Consider the following 25,263-nt stretch of genomic DNA (forward strand, 5'->3'; position numbering starts at 1 on the left):
ATATTATATAACACTTTTAATTAAGCGGGTACCTTGAATAAACATAACTGTGAGTTTCAAATAATACTGATTTCGTTGTTGTCTTAGGTAACATCTGTGAAAAAAATTCAGTTGCTCAGGCATGAAAATATGCCGCTCAAACACTATACTTTTCTGCTCACACTGAAAAAAAATTAGAGGGAACATTGCTCCCCGACTAACTTTGCTTGTCAGAAGGTTGCAAATGACCCCAGGGTCATAAATATGAGTCAGTTGCCAAGCTTTTGAATTTTGATCCCATAACCATGAGGATGTTGCAGCAGTTGGAAGTGTGAAAAACAGTCATGTCACTTTTTTAACGTCGTAATTTTAAACAGTCACTAAATGAACTGTTGTAAGTCGAGGGCTACCTATATTCCTTTAATTTCTCTTCCTTTTTATCATTGTAAGCAGCCTAGAGTCGCCCCACAGTGAGGCACGTGGCAAATAAATTTAACAAACAAACAAATATTTTGTACCAGACTTTTTTCCCAATGTCTTCTCACACTTTCTGACAGGGTTTTGGCTCCCCACCTGGAGAATATTGGTTGGGTAACCACTTCATCCACTTGCTCACTGCACAGAACCGCTACTCCCTCCGCATCATGCTTCAAGACTGGGAAAACAACGAGGCTTATTCCGCCTTTGAGCATTTCCAAGTGGGCTCCGAGGAGCAGAACTATCGGTGAGTTTTTTTCATGGAACATCTGTGGCCTTTGCTTAAGCCCTTGTTTCTCAACCTTGGCCACTTGAAGATGTCCAGACTTCAACTCCCAGAATTCCCGCTGGCTGGGGAATTCTGGGAGTTGAAGTCCGGACATCTTCAAGTGGCCAAGGTTGAGAAATACGGGCTTAAGCTGTTTGTTGAATAAGCCGGAACCTGGAATCCTGCCCTAACAGATGGGTGACCTTCCACTCCTAAAATTCCCCAAGGCTGAGAATTCTGGGAGTTGATTGCCATACTGGGACAGCTGCACTCCAATTCTCATATAGGAAGATCATTTGATGATCCTGTAAGATTTGGGCCAAGTGTAATTTTCACAATCTCTGTACGGTTTTATGTCTGTCCCGGGGCGGTGGGGGGGTGTTCTTGATTGTGAGCACTCTGATGATTGTGAGCACTGTTTCCAACCCTTGCCCAATTTCAATCTGGGTGCTCTCCAGCATAAGGAAAGTAACCAAGCCAAGTTGGTTAAGGGTCGTGGATGGAGAGGGGGCGAAACAGGTTGCTGAGCTCTCCCTCTCTCCCCCCCTCCCTTCCTTCCCCCTCTCTCTTGGTTTCTACAGGGGTGTGTGCCTCAAACTCAGATAGCAGTTGAGAAGTTTTTTGAAGCTTGAGTTCCAGACCTTCTCACTGTTATTCCATCTACTAACCTGAGTGGAAACCAACATGGAATTTCCCATGCTAGATAGAACAATATTTCCCAACCTGGTGCCAGAGGTGGAATTCAGCAGGTTCTGACCACTTCTAGAGAACCAGTAGCGGAAATTTTGAGTAGTTCGGAGAACCAGTAAATACCACCTCTGACTGGCCCTGCCCCCATCGATTCTCTGCCTCTCAAGCCCCAGCTGATCGAGAGGGAATGCAGATTTTGCAGTAACCTTCCCCTAGAGTGGGGAGGGAATGAATTTTTACAGTATCCTTCCCCTGCTATGCCCACCAAGCCATGCCCACCAAGCCACGACCACAGAGCTGGTAGTAAAAAAATTTGAATTCCACCACTGCCTGTACCCTCAATGCTGGCTGGGAGTTGGCACAGTTGCAATCTCTCATGCCAGGGGAAGTGTGTTGCATTGGGGAAGGTTGGCAGAGCCCAACTGCACAAGAGAAGAGGGGGGGGGAAGGAGAAAAAATGAACAGCTGTCTCTCTAGAGCATTGTTATTCAGCCTTCATAGCTTTGCGATGTGTGGACTTCAATTCCCAGAATTCCCCAGCCGGGATGTATTCTGGGAATTGAAGTTCACCCATTCTAAAGTCGCCAAGGTTGAGCAACACGGCTTTACAGGTTGATTTCAGTGGCAGCTCCTTGAGCCAGGATCTCACCTAGGAATTTTCTAAAATAAAATGAAATTGTAATCTCCCTCCAACTGGACTGGACCTCCTGCAGAGCTGCCTGTCTCTGGTCTTATGGCTTTCAGCTCGCCAGGAACAAGAAATCACTCCTACACCCCTGGCAGAAATTAAAACACAAGTTAAATCAGGGTAGGCCTCTCCTTTTTAAAAAGCCCACCTAAGAGAGCAGCTTTCTTGCCCCCAATGGGTACCTCACATTATATTTTTCAAGGGGCATCTCATTTGCCCATTCATCTGGATTAACCATTCAGGCGGTTCTTTCACTCTTTCACTTGGTTTCATTCAATGTCTACTAATTCCTATACAAGCAAAGCAAATACAGACTGTCCTTAACTTATGACCATAACTGAGCCCAAAATTTTGATTGATAAGCAGGACAGTTGTTAAGTGAGTTTAAGTGAGGCCATGTTATGACCTTTCTTGCCACAGTTGTTCAATGAAGCACTGCAGTTGTTAAGTTAGTAACCTGGTTGTTAAGTGAATCCGGCTTCCCCATTAATTTTAGCACTAGCAATAGCACTTAGACTTACCGTAGTTTTCGGACTATAAGACCCACCGACGCAGTAAGCTTTACATGAGGTAAGTAAGAAAAAAAAGAGTTTTTGTCCTTCCCTGGCCCCCAGGATTACTCTGCAGGTTTCAGCAGGGCTGGGGGGAGGCAAAAATACTCTGTTTTTATACAAGAGGGGTGGAAATGGGGTGTTTTTCACAAAAACGGGAGCATTTTTGCCTTCCCCCAGCCATGCTGAAGCCTACAGAGTGCTGTTGGGGGCTGGGGGAGAGGCAAAAACAGCCTGTTTCTCACCCATTTTTTGCAAAAATGGGGTGCAGGGCAGGGATGGGTTTCAACCGGCTCACGGCGGTCCCTGCGAACCGGTTGGTCGGCGAACCCGGAAGTAAGTAACTTCCAGGAACAGCGACTGGCCCACCCGCCTGCCCATGCTCCTTACCCGGTTTTGACGAGTTCTGCGCTTCCACGCATGCGCAGGACGCATACAGCGCCTGCGTGAACCTCCAGGAGCAGCTGGAGCATCGCACAGACACTAGTACGCATGTGTGCGCCACGTGCATGCATGAGGACGCCGCCGGCCCCGTTCCAACCGAACCGGTTGGAACGGGGCGAGAAACCCACCCCTGGTGCAGGGGCTGGGTTTCGGGTGGCCAAAAATGGCTGCATTAGGTGTATAACACACCAACATTTCCATGTTCTTTTAGGGGGTGAAAAAGGTGCATCTTAAACTCCAAAAAATACGGTATATATTGCTTCATAGTGCTTTACAGCCCTCTCTAAGCAGTTTACAGAGTCAGCCTCTTGCCCCCAACTCATTTTACCACCCTCGGAAGGATAGAAGGCTGAGTCAACCTTGAGTCCATCAGGATCGAACTCCTGGCAGTGAGCAGTGAGTTAGCCTTCAGTACTGCATTCTAACCACTGCAACAGTCTGGGTCCTCAGTTTACCGACCTCAGAAGGATGGAAAGCTGGGTCAACCTTGAGCCTGGTGAGATTCGATCTGCCAAACTGCTGGCAGCAGGTGATCAGCAGAAGGAGCCTACAACACTGCACTCTAACCACTGAGCCACTACTGACTTTTCTTGTCAGAAGTTTGCAAAAGATGATCACATCACCCCACTGCAAATGTCGTAAATGTGAGTTGCCAAGCTTCCGAATTTTAATCACACAACCATGGGGATGCTGCAGTGGTCGTAAGTCTGAACAAAGGTCATAAGTCACTTTTTCAGTGATGAAGTTGAATAGTTATTAAATAAAAGATTGCAAGTCCAGTATCTTTATGATCAAATTGTGACTTACGGTTGACGGTAGCTTCTTTGCTCTCCCTTCGGGCAGACTTTATGTGAGGAGATACAGTGGGACGGCTGGACACACCAGCAGCCTCAGCCTCTCGGGAACTGACTTCAGCACCAAGGACGCTGACAATGATCGATGCGCATGCAAGTGTGCCCAGATGGCAGGTGGAGGTAATGAAGGGGGGAGCGGGACACACTCCTTCTGTAGGACCATCATTCTGAGAAGTAGCCAAGCAGGGCCATCAGTAAAAAAAAATGGTGCCTGCCCAAGGATGGGGTTCAAAATTTTTAGCAAGGGGGTTCTCTGCCCGGTAGCTGGGTGGGTGTGGCCAGATGGGCATGGCCTAGTCGGCTTCCTGCACCACAGTAGAGGGTGGGTGTTTTCACCCTCCCGAGGCTCCAGAGGCTTTTCTGGAGCCTCCAGGAGGGCGAAAACTGCTTCCGGTGGACTCTGGGGGTTCTCCAGAGGCTGGAAAAGGAACTTCTGGAACTTCTGGGAGGTCCATTTTTTGCCCTCCCCGCACAGACCATGTACTTACCTGGCATCCCAAATGGGCCGCATGGGGACTCCTGGGAGGGGTTGAGGGGTGTGTGTGAAAACCAACATGGAATTTCCCATGCTAGATAGACCAGTCTTCCCACCTTCGGTAATGACTGGGAATTTGGGCAGTTGTACTCTCACATACCAAAGAATTGTGCTAGGTTGGGGAAGTCTGGTGCACCCCAAAACACTTGTCCATCAACCTACATTTCCTAAACCTACAGAGAGAGGTTCAATGAGAGAAACCAATGATGTGATTCAAGACTTGCTTAATCCAAACTATTCTGCAAACTTTTCTTAGAAAGTTGAAAGAGCAACCTCTTTTGATGTTTGGGCCAAATCATCATCACCATCACCACCACCTCCTCCTCCTCCTCCTCCTTCTTCTTCTAAAAATGTGTGTGGTACACATATGGCTTACTCTCTGAAAACAAATTTTGTGGGTGTAAGACACACCTAACACCCCTCAGGATGTGTGTTCTGTTATGATACAGCCTGTTGTGTTTTAAAATGGCTTCTACAGTAGGGCCATAAAATGGCTTCTACTGTGCAGCGCAGTGGAGTTGCCATGTTAATGTCTTCACAGAATCCCAACAGGGGGCCCCCATCTGGTAAGGGGGAAAATCCAACATTAGAAATTATGTTTGGTCCGGACATTTTCCCCCTATAAATAAATACCCAGGCAACGCACCAGTTCTAAATATTTTTCTTTTCTCCTTTTCCCCTTTCTCTGCCTCCTTCAGGTTGGTGGTTTGATGCTTGTGGACCTTCTAACCTGAATGGCATCTATTACCCTCCCAATCCTGCCACAATCAGATACAATGGCATGAAGTGGCACTACTGGAAGGGGCCCGGACACAGCCTCAAAACAAGCACCATGATGATCCGTCCAGTGGACTTCAGAGAAGAGCAAGGGGGGATGCTGTGATCTGTCACATGACAGAAGAAGAGGAGACCCCCTTCCGTGGTCTCCTGGCTTACACAAAATTGGTGGATGATTGCAAATCCTTGCCATGAACTAAATTTCTTCTAGGTAGATTTTTTTCTTTAAAAAATCTGCACGGTAGAGTTCATTGTGGAAATTTCACAGGAGATCTGGAAGGTGTTGCTTTTTTGTTGCTTTCATGGCGGCGGGGGGGGGGGGACAATTAGGCCTGAATCTCTCAACCTTATCAACTTTGAAAAATCTGGATGACTTCAACTCCCAGAATTCTAAGCTGGCTGAGGAATTCTGGGAGTTGAAGTCTATGCATCTTAAAGTTGTCGAGGAATACAGGTTGAGAAATACAGAATTAGACTGTAAATGATCCTACCCTTTGTATAATATTTGTTGCCCAAAGAAAGCAGTGTGGCTTTAGGCTGCTCTGGAAGAGGTCAGAAATAAGTTTGGTGGCTGAATGAGAGTTACCATATTTTTGGAATATAAGATGCTCCGAAGTATAAGACACACCTAGCTTTTGGGGAGGAAAACAAGAAAAAAAATCTGCCTTTGCCTCCCAGCAATTTGCCTCCTTGCAGCAAACAGAAAATAGCCCGTTTCAGTTTCAGCAGAGCCTGATTAGCACAAGCAGCTGATTTGGTTGGATTGGCCTCCGATCAGCTGTTTCAGGCTGCAGGGATTGCCATTGCCTTTAGCCGCCTCTGCACGCCCCATTTTCAGTCTCCACATCTTGTTTTCAGCCTCCGCAGGCCCCATTTTCGGCCTCCATGCACCCCATTTCCCGCCCGTTCCAGGCGGCAGGGATTGGAATGGGTGGAAAATGGGGCACGTGGAGGCCAAAAATGGAGCATGCAGAAGCCAAAAATGAGGTGCAGAGGCCCAAAATAGGGCACGCGGAGGCAGCAATAGGCAATGGCAATCCCTGCAGCCTGAAACAGCTAATGGTCGGGAGGCCGATCCAACCAACAATCAGTTGCTTGTGCTTAATCAGGCTGTGCTGAAGCTGAAACTGAAACAGGGTATTTGCTGTTTGCTTCTAGGTGGCAAATTGCTGGGAGGGTAGGGGCCAGGGTGTGGGTGGGGCTACATTCAGTGTATAAGACACACCCAAATTTTCACCCTCTTTTATAGGGGAGGGGAGTGTGTCTTATACTCCAAAAATATGGTACTGATCCTTGATTTAAGTAGAAAGTCTAGGCACAAAACTGTAACACTCCATTAATAACAGGTATTTGAGTGATAAAAGGTATTTGGGAGTTGACATTGGCAATGACATTCCTTGTCTCCCCACCATTCCTTCTTCTGAACATCTCCAAGCATGAACCATGTGCACTAGTGACTAGGATCTCAGACAGCTGTACCTTTTAACACCGGAATTCAGGAATTCCAAGAAATGGCAACTTGACAAACCAGGAAACTCTGTGGGAGTGTGTTTGTGTGTGTGTCTCTGCTCAATGCAGGTGTTTCTGTTAGACCTGCATGTCTATGATTCTCAGGGGAAATAGGTACAGGTAGTCCTCAACATACGACCACAATTTCTGTTGCTCAGCAAGGCGGTCGTTAAGTGACCTTTTCTGCCACCCTTGTTAAGTGAATCGCTGAAGTTGTTCAGCGAATCATGTGGTCCTTAAGTAAATCTGATTTCTCCGTTGACCTTGCTAGTCAAATGTCAGCTGTGAAGGTTGCAAATGGTGATCACAGGATCCTAGCTGCTGCCGCCATTATAAAATCCATGCCTTTTCATCTGAAACTATGAAATTCAGATCACAGTTGCAAGATCTGAATTTTAATCTTGCAACTATGGAGATGCTGAAACGGTCATAAGTGTCACTTTTTTCAGTGCCATGGTTACAACAAATGGCGGTTATACGCAGGGGTGAGCTTCAAAAATTGCAGCAACGGCTTCGCAGCCCCATTGCTGGGTGGGCGTGGCCTAGCTGGCCTCCTGCACTATGTTGCGGGGCGGCGGCCTTTTTTGCCCTCCCCAGGCTCTGGAAGCTTTCCTCGAGCCTCCAGGAGGGCAAAAACTGCTTCCCCCTCCGTTTTCCCACTCTCTGAGCCTCCATGTGGGCCCTGCACTTACCTGGCATGATGAACAGGCCATGTGGAGGCTTCTGGGAAGGGAGGGGCAGGGCGGAGTAGGAGGGGAGGGTGGGTGTGGCGAGCCTGTGATGGCATTTGGGGGTTCACCAAACTGGGCAGAATCCTAACTAGAGGATCGCCCGAATCTGTGCAAATCCCCAGCAGCCAACCCCTGGCTATACGAATGGTTGTAAGTTGAGGACTACCTATATACAAATTAGCTACCAATTTTCTAGCATATTATATCTGCATCATTGCTCTCTTGGAGCCGTTTGTTTACATATAATTGCTGAGCTCATGAAACCTCTTATGCAAAAGTTTAATTACAAATACAATTTTCAATTTTTAAAAATAATAATAATACTGAGATTACCATATTATGGTTTAGAACTCTTAGACAATCGGGACCCTTTTAAAAATCAAGTATTTTATCTACAATATGTTTTTTTTAAAAACTGTAAAAAGGAATCAAATAAAAGAGCGGTCTGCCTTTTCATACATATCTTTGTGTGTCCTTGGGACTAACTCAAGGGAAGGGAAAGGTATGGAAGGAAAAAAAGACATAAAAAAACATCCTGGGTGAACTACTCATAAACTTTGGCTGACGTCAGAAAAGCTGATTGGAGCCCTTACTGCATGGATAAGGAGCCAGGATTGAAGGCTGGACAGGAAAGGGGAAAAATATCCCAGAAAATTCAAGGGGAAACAACTTCCATATTTCCACAGAGAAAACCAAATGGAAATGTTTATGTAATCATGAAGACCTGTATCTACAGTTAGTCCTTGGCTTACGACCACAATTGGAAACAGAACTTCCCTTTCTAAGCAAGGCATTTGTTAAGTGAGTCACGCCGAATTTTACGACATTTTTCATCATGTTAAGTGAACCACTGCATTTGTCAAGTGAATCATGCAGTCACGAAGTGAATCCAGCTTCCCCCACTGACTTTCCTTGCAGGAAGATGGTTGGGAGGATTACAAATGGCAATCATATGACCCTGGGATGACACCATGGTCATAGGTGTGAGGAAGGGTCATAAGTCACTCTTGTCAGTGCCTTTTTTCCAATGCCATTGTAACTTTGCTTGCTAAACAAATGGTTGTAAATTGAAGTCTACCTGCATTATTTTCTCTTTTATGGACACCATGAAAAACATTTGCTTGTGTTGAACGATTTGCCTCATTAGTCCCTTATTATACTCCCTTATGATTCTGCAAGCATCAACAGCAATAGCACTTAGACTTATATACCGCGTCACAATGCTTTACAGCCCTCTCTAAGCTGTTTACAGAATCAGCCTCTTGCCCCCCAACAATCTGGGTCCTCATTTTGCCCACTTTGGAAGGATGGAAGACTGAGTCAACCTTGAGCCTGGTGAGATTCGATCTGCCAAACTGTTGGCAGCTGGTGATCAGCAGAAATGCCGTATTTTTAGAAGTATAAGACTCACCTTTCCCCCCCCCCCCAAAAAAGAGCACAGAAATGTTGGTGCATCTTATACACCAAATACAGCCATTTTTGGGCTCCTGATGCCCCACCCCTACACCCCATTTTTGTGAAAAACATGTCGTTTTTCACAAAAACGGAGGTGTTTTTGCCTTCCCCCAGCCATCAGCAGTACTCTGCAGGGTTTTGCAAAAATGGGGGTGTTTTTGCCTCCCCTACCAGCCCTGCTGAATCCTGCAGAGTGTTCCTGGGGACCGAGGAGGACAAAAACTTTTTTTTCTTACTTACCTCTTTGAAATCTTGGTGTGTCTTATACACTGGTGAATCTTATAGTCCGAAAAATACAGTAGCCTGCAACCATCAACGATGGAAAAGCAACAGAACATATAAAAAGAAACTTACCTCCCTCTTGCTAAATTTGGAGAAGGGTTGGTGAGGTGGGGTGACAGCTGCAGGATAAATTCTGGATATTTTATCATATCAGCGATTTTCAAAATTTAAGATGGGCGAATTTCAACTCCGCGAATTTTCCAGTCAGCATGGCTAGGCCAGGGGTGTCCAACCTTGGCAACTTTAAGACTTGTGGACTTCAATTCCCAGAATCCAGTCCGACTTAAGATTGTATTAGATTTTAAGAAGAAATGCCTTTCAAAGGAGATAAGCATTATGTCTGGTCCCTGTGTACAAGGATTTCTACAAGGCAGAGAGGGAGCCAGAGCCATATGCCAGTTATCAGCTACCTTCAGAGGCAGACATCAGTGAGGCAGAAGAGTAGCTGGAGCCTGTTCCCAGTATGCGCATGTGCAGAGTTGCCAGACGAAGAGAACAGCTAAGGAACAGAGGTCAACTTGGCTGTAAGGCCACAGATGGACAATGAATGGTCCCTCCCAGAGGAAATAAAAGAGGACGAAAAGGGAGTGGAATTTGCAGGAGACCATTAGTTTGCTTAATTGGTTTGTGACTCTCTCAGACTCCTTACCAAGTTCTGCATATATCGGCCTGGCAGCTCTCCAAGCCAGATAAGGTCTGTGACTGTAAATCCTCCCTTGAAGGACTTTGCTGGATGTGAATGAGCAGAATTCACAGTAAATTAATGAAAGGGTTTTTTTGTTGTTGTTGGGACTTCATGCTCTTGGGAAACCTAGGTCAGAACACAGGGTCAAAACCAGGACAGATGTGACCAGGGGTTGGAGAGAAAACCACATGCACGAAAGCTCTCCCAACGCATCGTGGTAGGAGAGCCTGAGGGACAATTGCTGCAAATGATATCAGCATCTCCATTGAAGCCCCCTACTTCCTGTGTCACAGAAGCCCGGACAGAGCTTACGTAGCCCCCTCTGTGTGCCCTGGGGACATCAAGTGATGACCACCCAGTGTAGCCACTACAGGTAGTCTTTGACTTACAAGCGTTCACTTAATGACTGTTCGAAGTTGCAACGGCACTGAAAAAAGTGACATTTTTCACACATGACCATTACAGAGTTCCCATGATCACATGATTAAAATTTGGACGCTTGGCCACTGACTCTTATTTATGATGGTTGCAATGTCCCGGGGTCATACGGTCACTTTTTGCAACCTTCTGACCAGCAAAGTCAACGGGGCAGTCAGATTTGCTTCACAACCATGTTACTCACTTAACAACCTCAGCCATTCACTTTAACACCTGGGGCAAGAAAGGTTGTAAAACGGGGAAACACTCGTTTCACCAATGTCTCACTGAACCACAGAAATTTCAGGGTCAATTGTGGTGATAGCAATAGCAGTTAGACTTATATACCGCTTCATAGGGCTTTCAGCCCCCTCTAAGCGGTTTACAGAGTCACCATATTGCCCCCAACAATCTGGGTCCTCATTTTACCCACCTCGGAAGGATGGAAGGCTGAGTCAACCCTGAGCCGGTGAGATCTGAACAGCCGAACTGCAGCTAGCAGTCAGCTGAAGTGGCTGCAGTTCTGCACTCTAACCACTGCGCCACCTCAGCTCCTAAGTCGAGGATTACCTATATTGTATTTTTTTGCCTGAACAGCCATGTCAGTTGCCAAAACCAGTCGAACAGGAGCAAAATTTGTGGTGTCAGAGCCAACGGATGGAAAGGCCGGGTGGTTTTGAAAATGGAGCCGCAGGGGGAAAGCTTTTAGGGAGGCCATTCTCCACAACGTTCTCATGGAAGACACCGTTGCATTACTGTGCCTCATGCCTGCTTCTTTTCCAGGGTGGGTCTCAGGGTAAGAGCTCGGAAGGCTTCCAGAAACCACCAGAAGCCGAGGGACTGGCCTACCCGGTTTGATTTCTCAGGCTTGCCTTGAGGTCTGGAAGGCAAAACAATCTGCTGAAGGCAGCTATGCGGCAGTTTCTCAGAAAAACCAGTTTCCAGGAGAGCAGAGTTCCCTTTTGCCAACGCACCATCTTACAACACAACAGGAACCCTGCCGTTATTTCACCACCCATGTCTGCTCAGGAGAAGCCTCAGGAGATGGCAGGGCTTGGCTGAAGCCACTTAAAGAACCCCACATTGGGTTATTATTTTGATTGGATTTATTGTTATTGTTATTATTTGATTATTATTATTGGGTTATGATGATTGATAATTGGGTTGTTGTTGTTATTACTGGTTAATCTTTGGTGAGATTCACAGCCTTTGGGGCTGGTTGGTAGCTCAACAGCTCGAATCCTAACCAAGGACCTAGGAACTGTTAAGATAATGTCGGAAGATATAAGTTGTTTCAAGTAGGGTGGTTTTTTGTAGAGTCAGAATGTTCAAGTCCGATAAATTTAGAATTTCCAAATAGCAAGGTGGCCCTTTAGGTATTGCTCCAAGGGCTCCAATTACAATTATTGGAGCAATTATTATTGCTGGTTAATCTTTGGTGAGATTCACAACCTTTGGGGCTGGTTGGTAGCTCAACAGCTTGAGACCTAACCAAGGACCTAGGCAAATACTATTGACTAGTGCTGCCAGCGTCCTAGGTATCAACTAATTATTGTTGTTGTTATTATTGTTATTGTACTTTATTCATTAAACATGAAACTCAGCCAACTGAACATTCAAAAATGCATCACAAATACCATTGACTGGTGCTAGTGGTAAATACAAGTTGCTGCCAGCGTCCTAGGTATCAACCAAGTTCCTTCTTAAAATATAAGATGTTCCGAGTAGCGCAGTTTTTTTGCAGCTCTGCTGGTGTTATTGCAGGAAGCTGCAATTTGTTGATGTATCTTATAAAATTCTTGGACATGGTGCCAAGTGCCCCGATGACAATGGGTGTCACTGTTACATGATTCACCCATAGTCGTGTAGTTTTGATGGCCAGGTCGCGATATTTCATTATTTTTTCTAGTTCTTTTTCTTTGACTCTGGCATCTCCTGGAACAGCGATATCAATAAACTGTACACTTCGGCCCTCTACAACCGTTATATCTGGCGTGTTGTACTCCAAATGACGATCCATTTGTATTCGAAAGTCCCACAAGATCTTCATCTTCTCATTTTCGATAATGTTTTCCACTCTATGTTCCCATGACTTTCTGGATTATTATTATTATTATTATTATTATTATTATTATTAGTAGTAGTAGTAGTAGTAGTAGTAGTAGTAGTAGTAGTAGTAGTAGTAGTAGTAGTGTTATTCCTATATTGTTTTTTTTAAAGAGGTGGGGCAAAAAAAACCTTTTACCTCACCTCAGGAACACTGCACGGCTGGGCCTGTGACGCTGAGCTGGCCGTCGCGTCCCTTTCCGCTTGCCTGGGGCTCCGCAACTTTACCTCTTCTCACCTGTCCGAGATGCGGGCTGAAGGATGCACGCGGCGGGCATCTGGCTGGGGAGTGAGCCGGTCTTTGCCCTCTAGCGGACAAGCCAGGAAGAGCAGTTCGGTGGCCACTGAGGAAGACGGTCCAGCGGCTTCGCCTGCAACTTGGCTCGGCTCGTCGGAGCGGGGGTGGGTGGGGACGGGACACCCCGCCTCCGTCTCTAACGCCCGCCCTTCCTCCCTTCCTCCCCCCCTCCCTGGTGTGCCGAAGCGAGAGAGGCCCAGAAGTTGCTGAGGAAGGAAAGATTAAGAGATTGGCAGAGTTGGAAGGGACCTGCCTTCTGTTGGGCTGCTAAAGCTTGGTAAGCATAGAGTCAGCCGGGAAGGAGATCTTGTTTCGCGCACCAGATCGGGGCCTGTCTGCGGTGCTCAGCTTCCCCCGCCCCTCCACCCGCAAGCCTCCGGGCTACAGAGGCGGGGAGCCTGTTTCGTGATCGCCGTTGCGCAACAACCCTGTGCTTGCAACTGATGCGGCCAGACTCAGCCGGGTGCAGAAGCGGCTGGACGGAGGGATCGCGAGAAAAGGTAAGGGGGAAAGGTGGGGAGAGCGAGAAAAAGGGAGAGAAACAGAGGGGGGGGAGACAGAGAGAAAGAGAGGGAGAGAGAAAGAAAGAAAGAAAGAAAGAGAAAGAGAGAGTGAGTGGGGGGGAGAGAGTGTGAGGGAGAGGAAGAGGGAGAGAGAGAAAGAGAGAGGGAGAGAGAAAGAGAGAGAGGGGGAGAGGGAGGGAGGGAGGGAAAGAGAGAGGGGTGGAGAGAGAAAGAAAGAGGGAGTGGGGGAGGGAGAAAGAGAAAAAGAGAGGGGAGAGAGAAAGAAAGAAAGAGAGAAAGAGAAAGAGAGAGAGGGGAGAAAGTGAGGGAGAGAAAGAGAAAGGAAGAGAGAGAGAGAGAAAGTGATAGAGAGGGAGAGAGAACGAGAGAGGGAGGGAAAGAGAGAGGGCTAGAGAGAGGGGGGAGGGGGGAGAGGGAGAAAGAGAGAAAAAGATGAGGAGAGGGAGGGAAAGAGAGAGAGAGGGAGAAAGAGAGAGGGAGAAAGAAAAAGAGAGGGGGAGAGAGAGAAAAGAGAGAGAGAAAGAGAGACAAAAAGAGAGAGGGAAGGAGAGAGAGAGCGAGAGTGACCAGTGACCTATTTGCCCTCTCTCCATCCGTGACCCTTAACCAACTTGGCTTGGTTACCTTCCGTGAGCCTGAGAGCACCGAACCAGGTCCAGTTGGCACCGTTGGGTTGGCGAAGGGTGCAGAAGAACTCAAGAGAAACGAGCCTCCTTGGGGTTGGGGGTGGGTTGGGGCGCAATCCCAGCCTTGGGATCCCAAAACCAAACCAGAAAAAGTGCTGGTGCCAACCAGAAAGTTGGCTGCCTACCCTGAGAAGTGTTTGTTCTGCTGCCTCTGGAGGGTGACAGGTAGGGAGTAATCCAGGTGTTACACTCCAAAACCACATAAAGTTAGATCCCGTTCAGGACTGCAAACTAGACTGAGAAGGCGTGAAAGGATGAGTACGAAAACCACAACCTTAACAGAGTCCTATGGTTGCCCAGAGAAGGATGTGCATCTCTTTTTTAAAAAATTAATTTTTATTATGCAGTTTTTTTAAAACAAAAAAGAAACAACTTTAACAGTTTTCTTCTACAGTATACCACCTTTCCATATGTGCATCTCTTAAGTCAACTTTTCCTTTCATCATCAAAGGATTTCTCCTGATAGAATAGGGTAGAGTAGAATAGAATAGAATAGAATTCTTTATTGGCCAAGTGTGATTGGACACACAATGAATTTGTCTTTACTGCATAGGCTCTCAGTGTACATAAAAAGACAAGATAAAAGGCAAGATGATGAAAGCTTGACCTTCAGTAGAGCAACAGCAAGGGTACAACGGGGCTGAAAATCAGAGTCCCCCGTTTCAAATAGTTCACATTGGCCTGTTTTAAACTTTTGGGAAGGCTTTTTATGGGATTAGGCACCACATGGATCAACATGAAATATCCATCTGGTCCACTTTAAGACCTGTGGACTTCAACTCCCAGAGTTCCTCAGCCAGCTTTGCTGGAAGTTGGAGTCCACAGGTCTTAAAGTGGCCAAGGTTGGAGACTCCTGATTCTAATTTTTCAATCTTTGCATCTTGTTCTCCATGTGGAAAGGATCCGTTCAAGGCCACATAGATCTGTAGTATGGTTGCTTCAGTTCTGGTTTCGTGGGTGGACCATACCCAACGTCAGACCTGCAGCCATCTTTTCTTTTTGATCTTTGGCCTGCCACACTTTCTATTATTCTACTTTGCCTTTTTCTATTGTGGGAAAATAGGAGGGGGGTTGTAAGGAGTTGCATACTATGTAGCCATAACAAAATTCCTTCTAGAAAGCCAAGGTCATCTTTTGTCTTGCACCTCTGCACCTGACCGGAACTGGATGGGTGGAATTGTCAGCATGGCAGTGGGAAATTGGACCTTGTGATAGACTGGTGGATGTTGGGGCAAGATGTTGAACTTTCCAACATGACATCTCTAATAAAGTGGAACTTTGAGCAATACTTTGCCTTGGACTCTGATTTACTTTTGGATGCTATTCGGAATCCTGACATTCCAACCCAAGCTCTGGAATCTGCAAATGATGGCTTGTTAGTTCGTGCATACTGGTGAAACCAACTAACTGTGGCATGTTTTAGCAATGCATAGATAGACTCAGCATGGCTTCCTTGATGGAGGAGTCCCCCTTGGTGCTTAGGGTGCTTGTAGGGAAACAGTTCAGTTTGGGGGAGAGATCTGATCTCAAAAATAGTGAGTAGTTTCACAGCAGATGGGTAATGCTTAGAGTGAAGTCCACCCTGGGGAATAAAATTCTAACTCAGAGAAAATAGTAAAAATGTCTATCGAGATACTCAATCATCCAGACCATGGTTGTCCCAAAGATGCTTTTCAAAAGGCAGGTGCACTTTCTTGGTTTTTTTTCCTTGAAAATGTTTTACTTCTCATCCAAGAAGCTTCTTCAGTTCTGACCAGTTTCTTGGATGAGAAGCGAAATGTTTTCAAGGAAAAAAAACCCAAGAAAGTCCAGTTGCCTTTTGAAAAGCACCCTTTGGATATTAATAATGGACAGTAACAGTAAGTATTAGTAATAGATAGCAATTGTTTTTTCTTTATTTCTTCTTTTTTTCTGCATTTATTTATATCCTGCTTTTATTATTTTTGCAAATAATTCAAGGCGGTAAATACACACTACCTCCTCCTATTTTCCCCACAACAACAGCCCTGGAAGGTAACAGATAAACGAGTTGGAAGGGATCTTGTAGGTCATCTAGTCCAACCCCTGACCAGCAGGAGACCCTACAGTACTTCTGACAAATAGCAGTCCAATCTCTTCTTGAAAGTTTCAAGTGATGAAGCTTCTATAACTTCTGAAGGCAACTTCTGTTCCATGGGTTGATTGTTCTCACTGTCAGAAAGTTCCTCCTTATTTCTAGGTTGAATCTCTCCTTGGTCAGTTTCCAGCCATTATTCCTTATCTTCAGGTGCTTTGGAAAATAAGTTGACCCCCCCCTCTCTGGAAAATAGCTTGACCCCCTCCTCTCTGTGGCAGCCCCTCAAATATTGGAGGACTGCTATCCTGTCTCCCTGGTCCTTCTTTTCATTAAGCTATTATTCTTTTTATGTTTTAGCCTTTAGTCCCCTGATCATCTTGGTTGTTCTTCTCTTTTTCTAGAGCCTCAACATCTTTTTTATAGTGTGAGCTGGGTTGAGGGAGAGTGAGGGGCCCAAAGTCATCCAGCTGGCTTTCATGGCTAAGGCGGGACTTGAACTCATCGCTCCCTGCTTTCCTACTAGGCCAAAGACTCTCCGTTATCTATCTCAATAGATAGTAAGTAAATAAATCTTTATTACGGTGAAAGACCAGCAATACACATTATTTTTTACAATATGTTAAAAAGTACTGACATTAAGATATAATTAAAAAGTATTGTCGTTAAAAGTGGAAAATAACATACATGTTCTCAGATTGTTCTCAATAGATAGTAATATTAAGTCACGGGAAGCTACCTTCATTGTCTGGCCCAGAAGACCCCTGTTGTGATTTCCTAGACACCTTCATGGAATTTTCTTGTAGGCCTTTGTCTTTCTAGAATCCTAAAGAAAATGCTTATCTTGTTTAGCCATGTGATACCGCATTGCGTGCATGTAAATCTCCTTTCCCAAGAAGATTTCACTGACTTGGTTAGGCGTTGGTCCTGAGAACATTTCTAATTCTTTAAAAATCTCCCCATGTCCCAGAACTCCATTCTCTTTGCTCCAGGGTTCAGATTAACACCTTCTTCAGAAGAGGGTGTTGCTTCTGTCCTTACAAACACTTTATCTGTTTCTTGGATCGTTATCTTCACTGTGTTCTCAACGTCATCTTATCTTTTTCAAAATGTTCCCCCCCCCCGAATGCCATCACTCTGCTAAACAACTAATTCCCACAACACTGTCATATCACCTACTAAGACTGTATTACTATTCTTTTTCTCTTCCTTCCTAATACCTTCCTCTTCCCACTGATGACTATAACCATGTTGCTTGTATCTTTACAATTTATATTGCTTTGTTTCCTAGTATAATTTGATTGCTTGTTTGTAACCTATGATTATCAGTAAGTGTTATGATTCTTGATGAATGTGTTCTATTCTATTCTTCTTTATGTACACTGAGAGATTATGCACCAAAGACAAATTCCTTGTGTGTCCAATCACACTTGGCCAATAAAGAATTCTATTCTATTCTATCTCTTCAGAAGGTGCTACCGAAGCAGGGAAGCAATCACATTAGCAGCCCTCCAAGGATCCCATCAGGCCATTGACAGTTTCATTTAAGCCCAGAGGGATCACATTTATCATAGGTTGGGTTCCTACATTGCACAAAGCCATGGTTGGTTTATAGGGCTTATGGGATAAAGCACAATTGGCTGGATAGTCACACAATGTGCAACGCCCAAAACAAATTACATTATGGATTCATGTTGAACCCAATGGTGCTTTTTCAAGAGTCAACTGGACTTTCTGGTTTTTCTTTTAAGATGTTTCGCTTCTCATCCAAGATGCTTCTTTAGCTCTACAGAGGAAGAAGCTTCTTGGATGAGAAGCAAAACATCTTGTGGTTAATTCTATGAGATGTGGAGAAACAAAATCTGGTTTTGAATTGTATGAACGAGGATCTGGTGGAAGAATTCACTGATCTACCCAGAATTAATGCAACTGCTCTTGAATCTCCCTTGGGCTTTTCTCAATAAACCATTAAAGACTGATTCCAGGATGAAGGTTCTTTGGAAAAATTGTAGAGTTTTGTAAAGTTTCCTGCAGAAACCTGTTAGTTCTTAGATGGGATTACAAGGGTGGGAACTGGAATGGGAAATAGGAAGAACATCTTGGAAGAAGGAACATTAAGCCACTTCTAAGATATGCAAAACAAAAAATACCCTTATCTGGATGAAAACTCATCTCAAAGGAATGTTCCTCTGCACCACAAACTCACCATGCATCGAACCGTGGTGGTGCCGTGGTTAGAATGCAGTATTGCAGGCTAATTCAGCTCTCTGCTCACTGCCAGGAGTTTGATCCTCACCGGCTCAAGGTTGACTGAGCCTTCCATCCTTCCAAGGTGGGTAAAATGAGGAGGCAAATTATTGGGAGCAATAGGCTGGCTCTGTAAACCGCTTAGAGAGGGCTGCAAAGCAGTATGAAGCAGAATATAAGTGCTATTGCTGTTTTCTCCATTGCAGACAAAATGATGGCTTTCTGTCACCTTGCTGCCCCGCTGCTGTTGGCTGGGCTCTGCTGGGGATGGGACTTCCCCTTCAGGGATCCCACATTGTCTTGGGAGGAACGAGTGGATGATCTGGTGAATAGGCTGACTCCGGAGGAGATGATCCTGCAGGTTTGAGAAACCTCTTGAGTGGTTTGGTGGGGTTGATGGTCAACGGGGCTTTGGAAGAAGCCAAGTCTGCTTGTCTTCATCTATCAAAACACATCAGAGGAGTGCCTGACCATTATTATCCATTCACCATATGGGCTTTCTACCCACAGATGGCGAGAGGTGGAGCTCTGAGCAATGGACCAGCCCCACCTATTGCCCATTTGGGCATTGGCCCTTACCAGTGGAATACTGAATGTCTTCGTGGCGATGCAGAAGCACCAGGCTGGGCGACATCTTTTCCTCAAGCGCTTGGCTTGGCTGCCTCTTTCAGGTAGGAGTTTACCTATTAAGTCAATAGAGGGGTAGTCCTAGACTTATGGCCACAATGGAGGACAAAATTTCCATTTGTCAGCAAAGCCGTTGTTATGTGAGTGTGGCCCCAATTCTGTCTCTAGATTCACCCACTTAGAATCTTGGTGACCCGTTATTGCTAAATTTTCAGCAATCAGACCTACTAGCATGGACATCTTAAGAGTCTAGAGTTGCAAAACCTGGCATCATTTTTGGAATTGTAGAGTTGGAAGAGCCACAAGGATTCTCTGCTCCAAAGACTCCAGAGGTTTCTTCAGAAGAAGAACAGATGTACAGCTTGTCAGGGTTCCAAATAACACCTCCAATGCAAGAAGACTCTGAGACTTGAAGTTCCTCAAAGTTCCATTTTATTAGAGATGTCATATTAGCACATCTGAGAAAACACGAATCTGAAAGCTTCCGGGTTTTCCCCACCCAAAAGAAAGTCCAAGCCCCTGCCTAGCACCCACATCTCCATCACATGGCCCAATCAGGCACCATCCCAACTGGAGATGCCTCCCAGTCATGCCACTCCAGGTGCAGGGCAAGATGTCCTTGACTCTCTGAGAAAGGAATGTTATTTAGACTATAGGTAATGATGAAGGTGTAATTCGGAAAATATTTGACTGTGCAGAGATGGATAGATTGACTTTAAAAATAAAAGACAAAGAAGGCACAGAATATTACTTGACATGGAATAGATTTTATGAATGGTTAGAGATAACAGGTAGAAATTAGATGAAGAAAGATTAGTGCTATATATGAATTAAATATGATGGTTTATAATTATAAATATGCTAATATAATTAACAGAATTATGAATAAGCTAATATAAAGAAGAAATTGAGCCAAAATGATTCTGTTATATTTTCATTATTGTAACCAGTATATGTGTTAATATTTCATTTTGTTTTCTCTTTGTTTTTCTTTTGTACATGATATACCCTGACAATACACTGTATTCAAATTGTTTATGAAATTTAAAACAAAAAAAAAGATAGATTAGCACAGCTTGCTTGCTTGGGGTGACCTCATTTCATGGCAACACAGAATCCTTTTCTCTTCAACTCTCCTCATGTCTTTGAACAGCCCTCAACTCATCTTTGAAGTGGCCAATGCTACGGCCACTGAAGTTCGTGCCAAGTACAACTATTTTGACTCCAAGGGCTACTACAAAGACCATACCGGCTTAAGTTGCTTCAGCCCAGTCTTGAACATAATGCGGCATCCACTCTGGGGCAGGAACCAGGTATCACAGATTTAGGAACAGAGACGGGGAGGGTGAGGATCAGTGGTGGGATTCAAATTTTTTTTACTACTGGTTCGGTAGGCATGGCATGGCTTGGTTTGCATGGCTTGATGGGCATGGCAGGGGAAGGATACTGCAAAATCCCCATTCCCTCCCAATCAGCTGGGACTCAGGAGGCAGAGAATAGATAGGGGCCAGCTTCCCGGTTCTCCGAACTACTCAAAATTTCCGCTATTGGTTCTCCAGAACTGGTCGGAACCTACTGAATAGCACCTCTGGTGAGGATTGAGGTCCATCAGACCTGGAAGATCAGGGAAAACATGTCAGAGACTTTGATTGTCACAATAGTCCTCTGAAATGCAACTATTGTTGAGTGTCTCCAAAGTTGTGAAGAATAATAACTGATTCTTGAGTCTCAAGGTCAAGATCTCCTTGTTACTTTCTGGGAGAGGATCCATGGTGTATGAAGCAGAACATCTAGATTCAGTCACCATTTTGTTCCATGTGGCATCAGCTTTGTGAAGTCTCAAGACGTGTGTGTTTGTGTCTATGTGTAACAACACACATATACACATGTTATATACATATGCATGCATGCATGTATGTATGTTTGCATATATATGGAATGTATATAGAATTTAATTTTTAAAGCGTGCCAGTGTGCTCAAAGTAAAACAATGACAATAAAGGTTACCTTATCTTACCTTAACAGGGATTACACTAAAGGTTACAAATATTCCTAGTCTTGGCCATAAAAGTCACCTGAGCTGTAAAGGAGCTTCTAAAATTAGGTTAAAGCAAATCTTGAGATCATTTGACCTGTAGACATTTAAGAAAGACCCAAGAACCTTCTAACATCTTACTCTCAGAAATGGGATAACCAGAAGTAGAAATGAGTGGCTGGATGATCAAGGGCTTTTGATCCTGGATATCAGCTTTAATCATACAGGTTTAAGGCTGATAATATTCTGCATATCATTTTAGATTGTGGGTTTAAGGTTACAGTATTAATATCTTAAGGGACGCGATGGCTCAGTGGCTAAGATGCTGAGCTTGTCAATCGAAAAGTTGGCAGTTTGAATCCCTAGCACCACGTAACAGAGCTCCCTTTACTTGTCCCAGCTTCTGCCAACCTAGCAGTTCGAAAGCATGTAAAAAATGCAAGTAGAAAAATAGGAACCACCTTTGGTGGGAAGGTAACAACATTTCATGCGTCTTAGGCATTTGGTCATGCTGGCCATATGACCAAGGAGGCATCTTCAGATAGCGCTGGCTCTTCGGCTTTGAAACGGAGATGAGAGGCGCCCCCTAGAGTCGGGAACAACTACACCTATGTGCCAGGGGAACCTTTACCTTTACCTATTAATATCTTGCAATATTATACACCTATAATATATATATGTATGTATGTATGTATGTATGTTATATTTAAAGGCAACAGTAAAAAAATATTGGGTTTCTGTCTGGATGGTCTCTTATGACGAGCCGAAGACAATACTTTTCATTTCTTTGCCATTTTACGCTTCTCATTAACTGAAATAAAAGCAGGGTGGGGGAAGAATAGGGTTGAGCTGACTAGCTTGCTTCTTTTCTCACTCTTAGGAGACTTATGGGGAGGACCCATTCTTGACCACCCAGCTGGGAGTTGCATTTGTGAAGGGACTTCAGGGTGACCATCCCCGTTACATCAAAGCTAATGCTGGCTGCAAGCATTTTGATGTCCATGGGGGTCCTGAGAATATCCCTGTCTCCCGATTTCTCTTTGATGCCAAGGTCAGTGAAAGAGGATCAGAGATGGAGGTTCTGTCCTGGTGGATTTTGGAGTTGGACACCTTTTTCCTGCCAGTTTCTCTAGCTCATTTATTTTCATTCCAACCACCTAGTTTCTTGCAACCCTCAAAGCAAGAACAGCACAACAGACTTTATTTACTAGCTGATAACTCAGTGTTGCCCAGGTATTTATTTATAGGGGGGAAATGTCCAGACCAAATGTAATTTCTAATTTTGTGTTTTCCCCCTTACCAGAGGGAGCCCCTTGTAGAGTACTGTGAAGCCGTTACCATGGCAACTTCACTGTGCTGTACATAGAAGCCATTTTATGGCAGTATAGTAGAAGCCATTTTAAGGCACAACAGGCTGTATCTTAACAGAACACACATCCTGAGGAGTGTTAGGGGTGCCTCCCCCCCCCTAGTATTTGTTTCCAGAAGGTAAGTAATCTGTATACCAAGTTTGGTTGAAATTGTTCAAGGTGTTCCAGAGTTATGCTGAAACACACACACACACACTCATTTAGATATTAGATAGATAGATAGATAGATAGATAGATAGATAGATAGATAGATAGATAGATGATAGATAGATAGATAGATAGATAGATAGATAGATAGATAGATAGATAGATAGATAGATAGATAGATAGATAACAGATAGAGATAGATGGATGGATGATAGATAGAGAGAGAGACAGAGACAGAGACAGAGAGACAGAGATAGGTATAGGTCAGTGTTTTTCAACCTTGGTCCCTTTAAGAGCTGTGGACTTCAACTCCCAGAATTCCCCAGCCAGCATGCGCTGGCTGTGGAATTCTGGGAGTTGAAGTCCACAGCTCTTAAAGGGACCAAGGTTGAAAAACACTGGTATAGGTATAGATATAGATATAGATTTAAAGATTTAATATAGCATATGGCATCTCCAGGGGCCATGCAATCACAGATATACAACAGTAATGAAACACACTCTAGATACAAACACAAATACAATAGATGAGGTAAAGTATTAAATTAGGCTAAATATAATATGGCATCATAGAGTCACAAATAGGTAGATGTTATAGTTCAATATCTAAGGAAGTTAACTGTTTCTGGTATGGCTAAAATGGCATCATCCCAAGTGCCTTGAAATTTCCTGAATCTGCAGTGGCAGATTAAGGCTCACTGGTGCCCTGAGCACTGACAAATCTTCATTGGTTTTTCTTTCTTTCTTTCTCAACTTTGTGGTGCCCCCTTTGAGCCTGGTGCCCTAAGCATGTGCTTAGTCTGCTTAAGGGTTAATACAACACTGCCTGAGGGTCGTTCTCAAAATATATATCTTATACATCATTGTTCCTATGTATCACAATCACACGGTGGGTTCTAGGCCAACCCTCATTTGAAGACATAACAAACAATCCTCTCTGATTAGTTGGACCAAGCACTGGGCCCATCCTCTCTGGGTTCCTTAATCATGGTCAATGATTCTCCTTCATAGTGGGAATCTGATCAACCACTAATTCCTATTAACACAAACTAGATTATGAAATGAACCCTCAACCGTATGTTTTAAGTTCTGGCCCAAAGGTGCTTTTTTAAAAAAATAGAAAATTTTTATTTTGGACAGACATAGACAAACAAGACATAAAACATAAAACCATATTTCATTACATACAGTGTGTCATTTGATTACAAGGTTTTTGTGCATCCTTTCCATAGTCATCACTTGCAATTTCTATGAAATCACATATTATCAAATCAAATTTGTTTATATACATTATTATCATTGTACCTCATTTGTTTGACTATCACTATTTATTCCTTCATTTTCAATGAGATACACTAAATGTTGGGATCATTTATATTGTAGCAATTCATTACATCATTTTCAATCTCTCCAATAATAATGTATCTTCATGTTATATTCAATGTCATTCTATTATTCTTGTATTGGTAACATTCTCTAGTATCTTTCATTTCCATGTTTTGTTATCTAACTAAAATCCCATGTCTTATAAATTTTTTATCTTCTTGTTCTCTAATTTCAAATGTCAATTTACCAAAGGTGCTTTTTTTTCAAGAGGCAACTGGACTTTCTGGTTTTTCTTGGAAGATGTTTCGCTTCTCACCCAAGAAGCTTCTTCAGCTCTGAAGAAGCTTCTTGGATGAGAAGCAAAACGTCTTCAAAGAAAAACCAGAAAGTCCAGTTGCCTCTTGAAAAAGCATCTTTGGGACAACCATGACCTGGATGATGGAGACGTTTAGAGGGCTGGCTTGGGTTACAATGAGGAGTGAACAAGGAGACTTTACAAGGTGGTTATGAATGTAAGGTATTTACAAACAGCCCTTAAGACTGTAATGGAGCCTGCTCATTGCGGCTGTAAATCATGATGTTTGTAATGCAGGCTACCCATCTGACTGATCCAATTTTATGACCTTCCTTGTGGTAGTCCTTAAGCAAAGACCACGACTGTAAAGTGAATGCCGGAATTGTAAAATGAACCAATTGTTTGCTATGGGCTGGTTTTGCTGAAAACCAACAGGAAATGCCGGTTTTGGCAAAAGCGTAGAAAAATGCCAGCTGATTGTCGAACAGCTGATACCTGATTGTGAGGGAGGGGGGTGCAGCTGCTGGAACCAGGTTGTAAATATCCCAGGGGAGGGCCATCAATTTTATGAGCTTTCTGGCAGTGGTCGTATGCAACCAGTCATAAGCTGAGGACTGCCTATAATTAAAGGACAGAAGACAGAAGTGACTGGTGGGGGGGGGAGTTTCACAAGCGTGGCAACACCCTGAGAACATGGGGGTGTGTTTTGTGACAGGTGGAGGAACGTGATTGGCGCATGACTTTCCTGCCTCAGTTTGAAGCCTGCGTACGGGCTGGGACGTTCAGCTTCATGTGCAGCTATAACAGGTAGCATTGTATTGTATTGTATTATGATTTTATATTTTTATTGTTTTTATTTTATTTATTTTTTGGTTTATTTTATTTATTTTTTGGTTTATTTTATTTGTTTTATTATTTTATTTTATTTGTTTTATTATTTTATTTTATTTGTTTTATTGTTGTCATGCCTCAGTTTGAAGCCTGCGTATGGCCTGGGACATTTAGTTCATGTGCAGCTATAACAGGTAGTATTTTATTTTATTTTATTATTGGCATTGTATTGTATTATTATTTTATATTTTTATTGTTTTTTGTTTTTATTTTATTTATTTTATTTTATTTGTTTGATTATTTTATTCTATATTTTATTTTATTTATATCCTGCTTGTATTAGTTTTACAAATAACTTGAGGCAGCAGACAGATCC

At 43.9% G+C, this 25,263-nt stretch overlaps 2 protein-coding genes across 4 annotated transcripts in view; both read left to right on the top strand.

Annotated features, from left to right (window-relative positions):
- The window catches only part of LOC148043103 (angiopoietin-2-like), a 33,894-nt gene extending 27,773 nt beyond the window's left edge, over positions 1-6,121 (top strand). Inside the window, exons 7-9 of the mRNA XM_087727420.1 lie at positions 537-703; positions 3,941-4,071; positions 5,185-6,121. Coding sequence (XP_087583546.1) covers positions 537-703; positions 3,941-4,071; positions 5,185-5,369 — 483 coding nt within the window. The 3' untranslated portion in view covers positions 5,370-6,121. The remainder of the gene's footprint in view (positions 1-536; positions 704-3,940; positions 4,072-5,184) is intronic.
- Positions 6,122-12,911: 6,790 nt separating this feature from the next.
- The window catches only part of LOC106545539 (uncharacterized), a 28,287-nt gene continuing 15,935 nt past the window's right edge, over positions 12,912-25,263 (top strand). Inside the window, exons 1-6 of one of the 3 annotated variants that reach the window (XM_087728365.1) lie at positions 12,912-13,246; positions 18,463-18,617; positions 18,767-18,927; positions 20,037-20,196; positions 21,799-21,969; positions 24,772-24,863. In XM_087728365.1, the coding sequence (XP_087584491.1) occupies positions 18,468-18,617; positions 18,767-18,927; positions 20,037-20,196; positions 21,799-21,969; positions 24,772-24,863 (734 nt within the window). In that variant the 5' untranslated portion in view covers positions 12,912-13,246; positions 18,463-18,467. Of the gene's footprint in view, positions 13,247-16,409; positions 16,570-18,462; positions 18,618-18,766; positions 18,928-20,036; positions 20,197-21,798; positions 21,970-24,771; positions 24,864-25,263 lie in introns of those variants that run through there. The other 2 variants (XM_087728366.1, XM_087728367.1) reach the window with 2 other exon arrangements.

The sequence above is a fragment of the Thamnophis sirtalis genome, unplaced genomic scaffold, assembly GCF_051295495.1.
Source record: "Thamnophis sirtalis isolate CommonGarterSnake01/CBP01778 unplaced genomic scaffold, rThaSir2_p1.2 scaffold_13, whole genome shotgun sequence".
NCBI classification, from domain to species: Eukaryota; Metazoa; Chordata; class Lepidosauria; order Squamata; family Natricidae; genus Thamnophis; species Thamnophis sirtalis.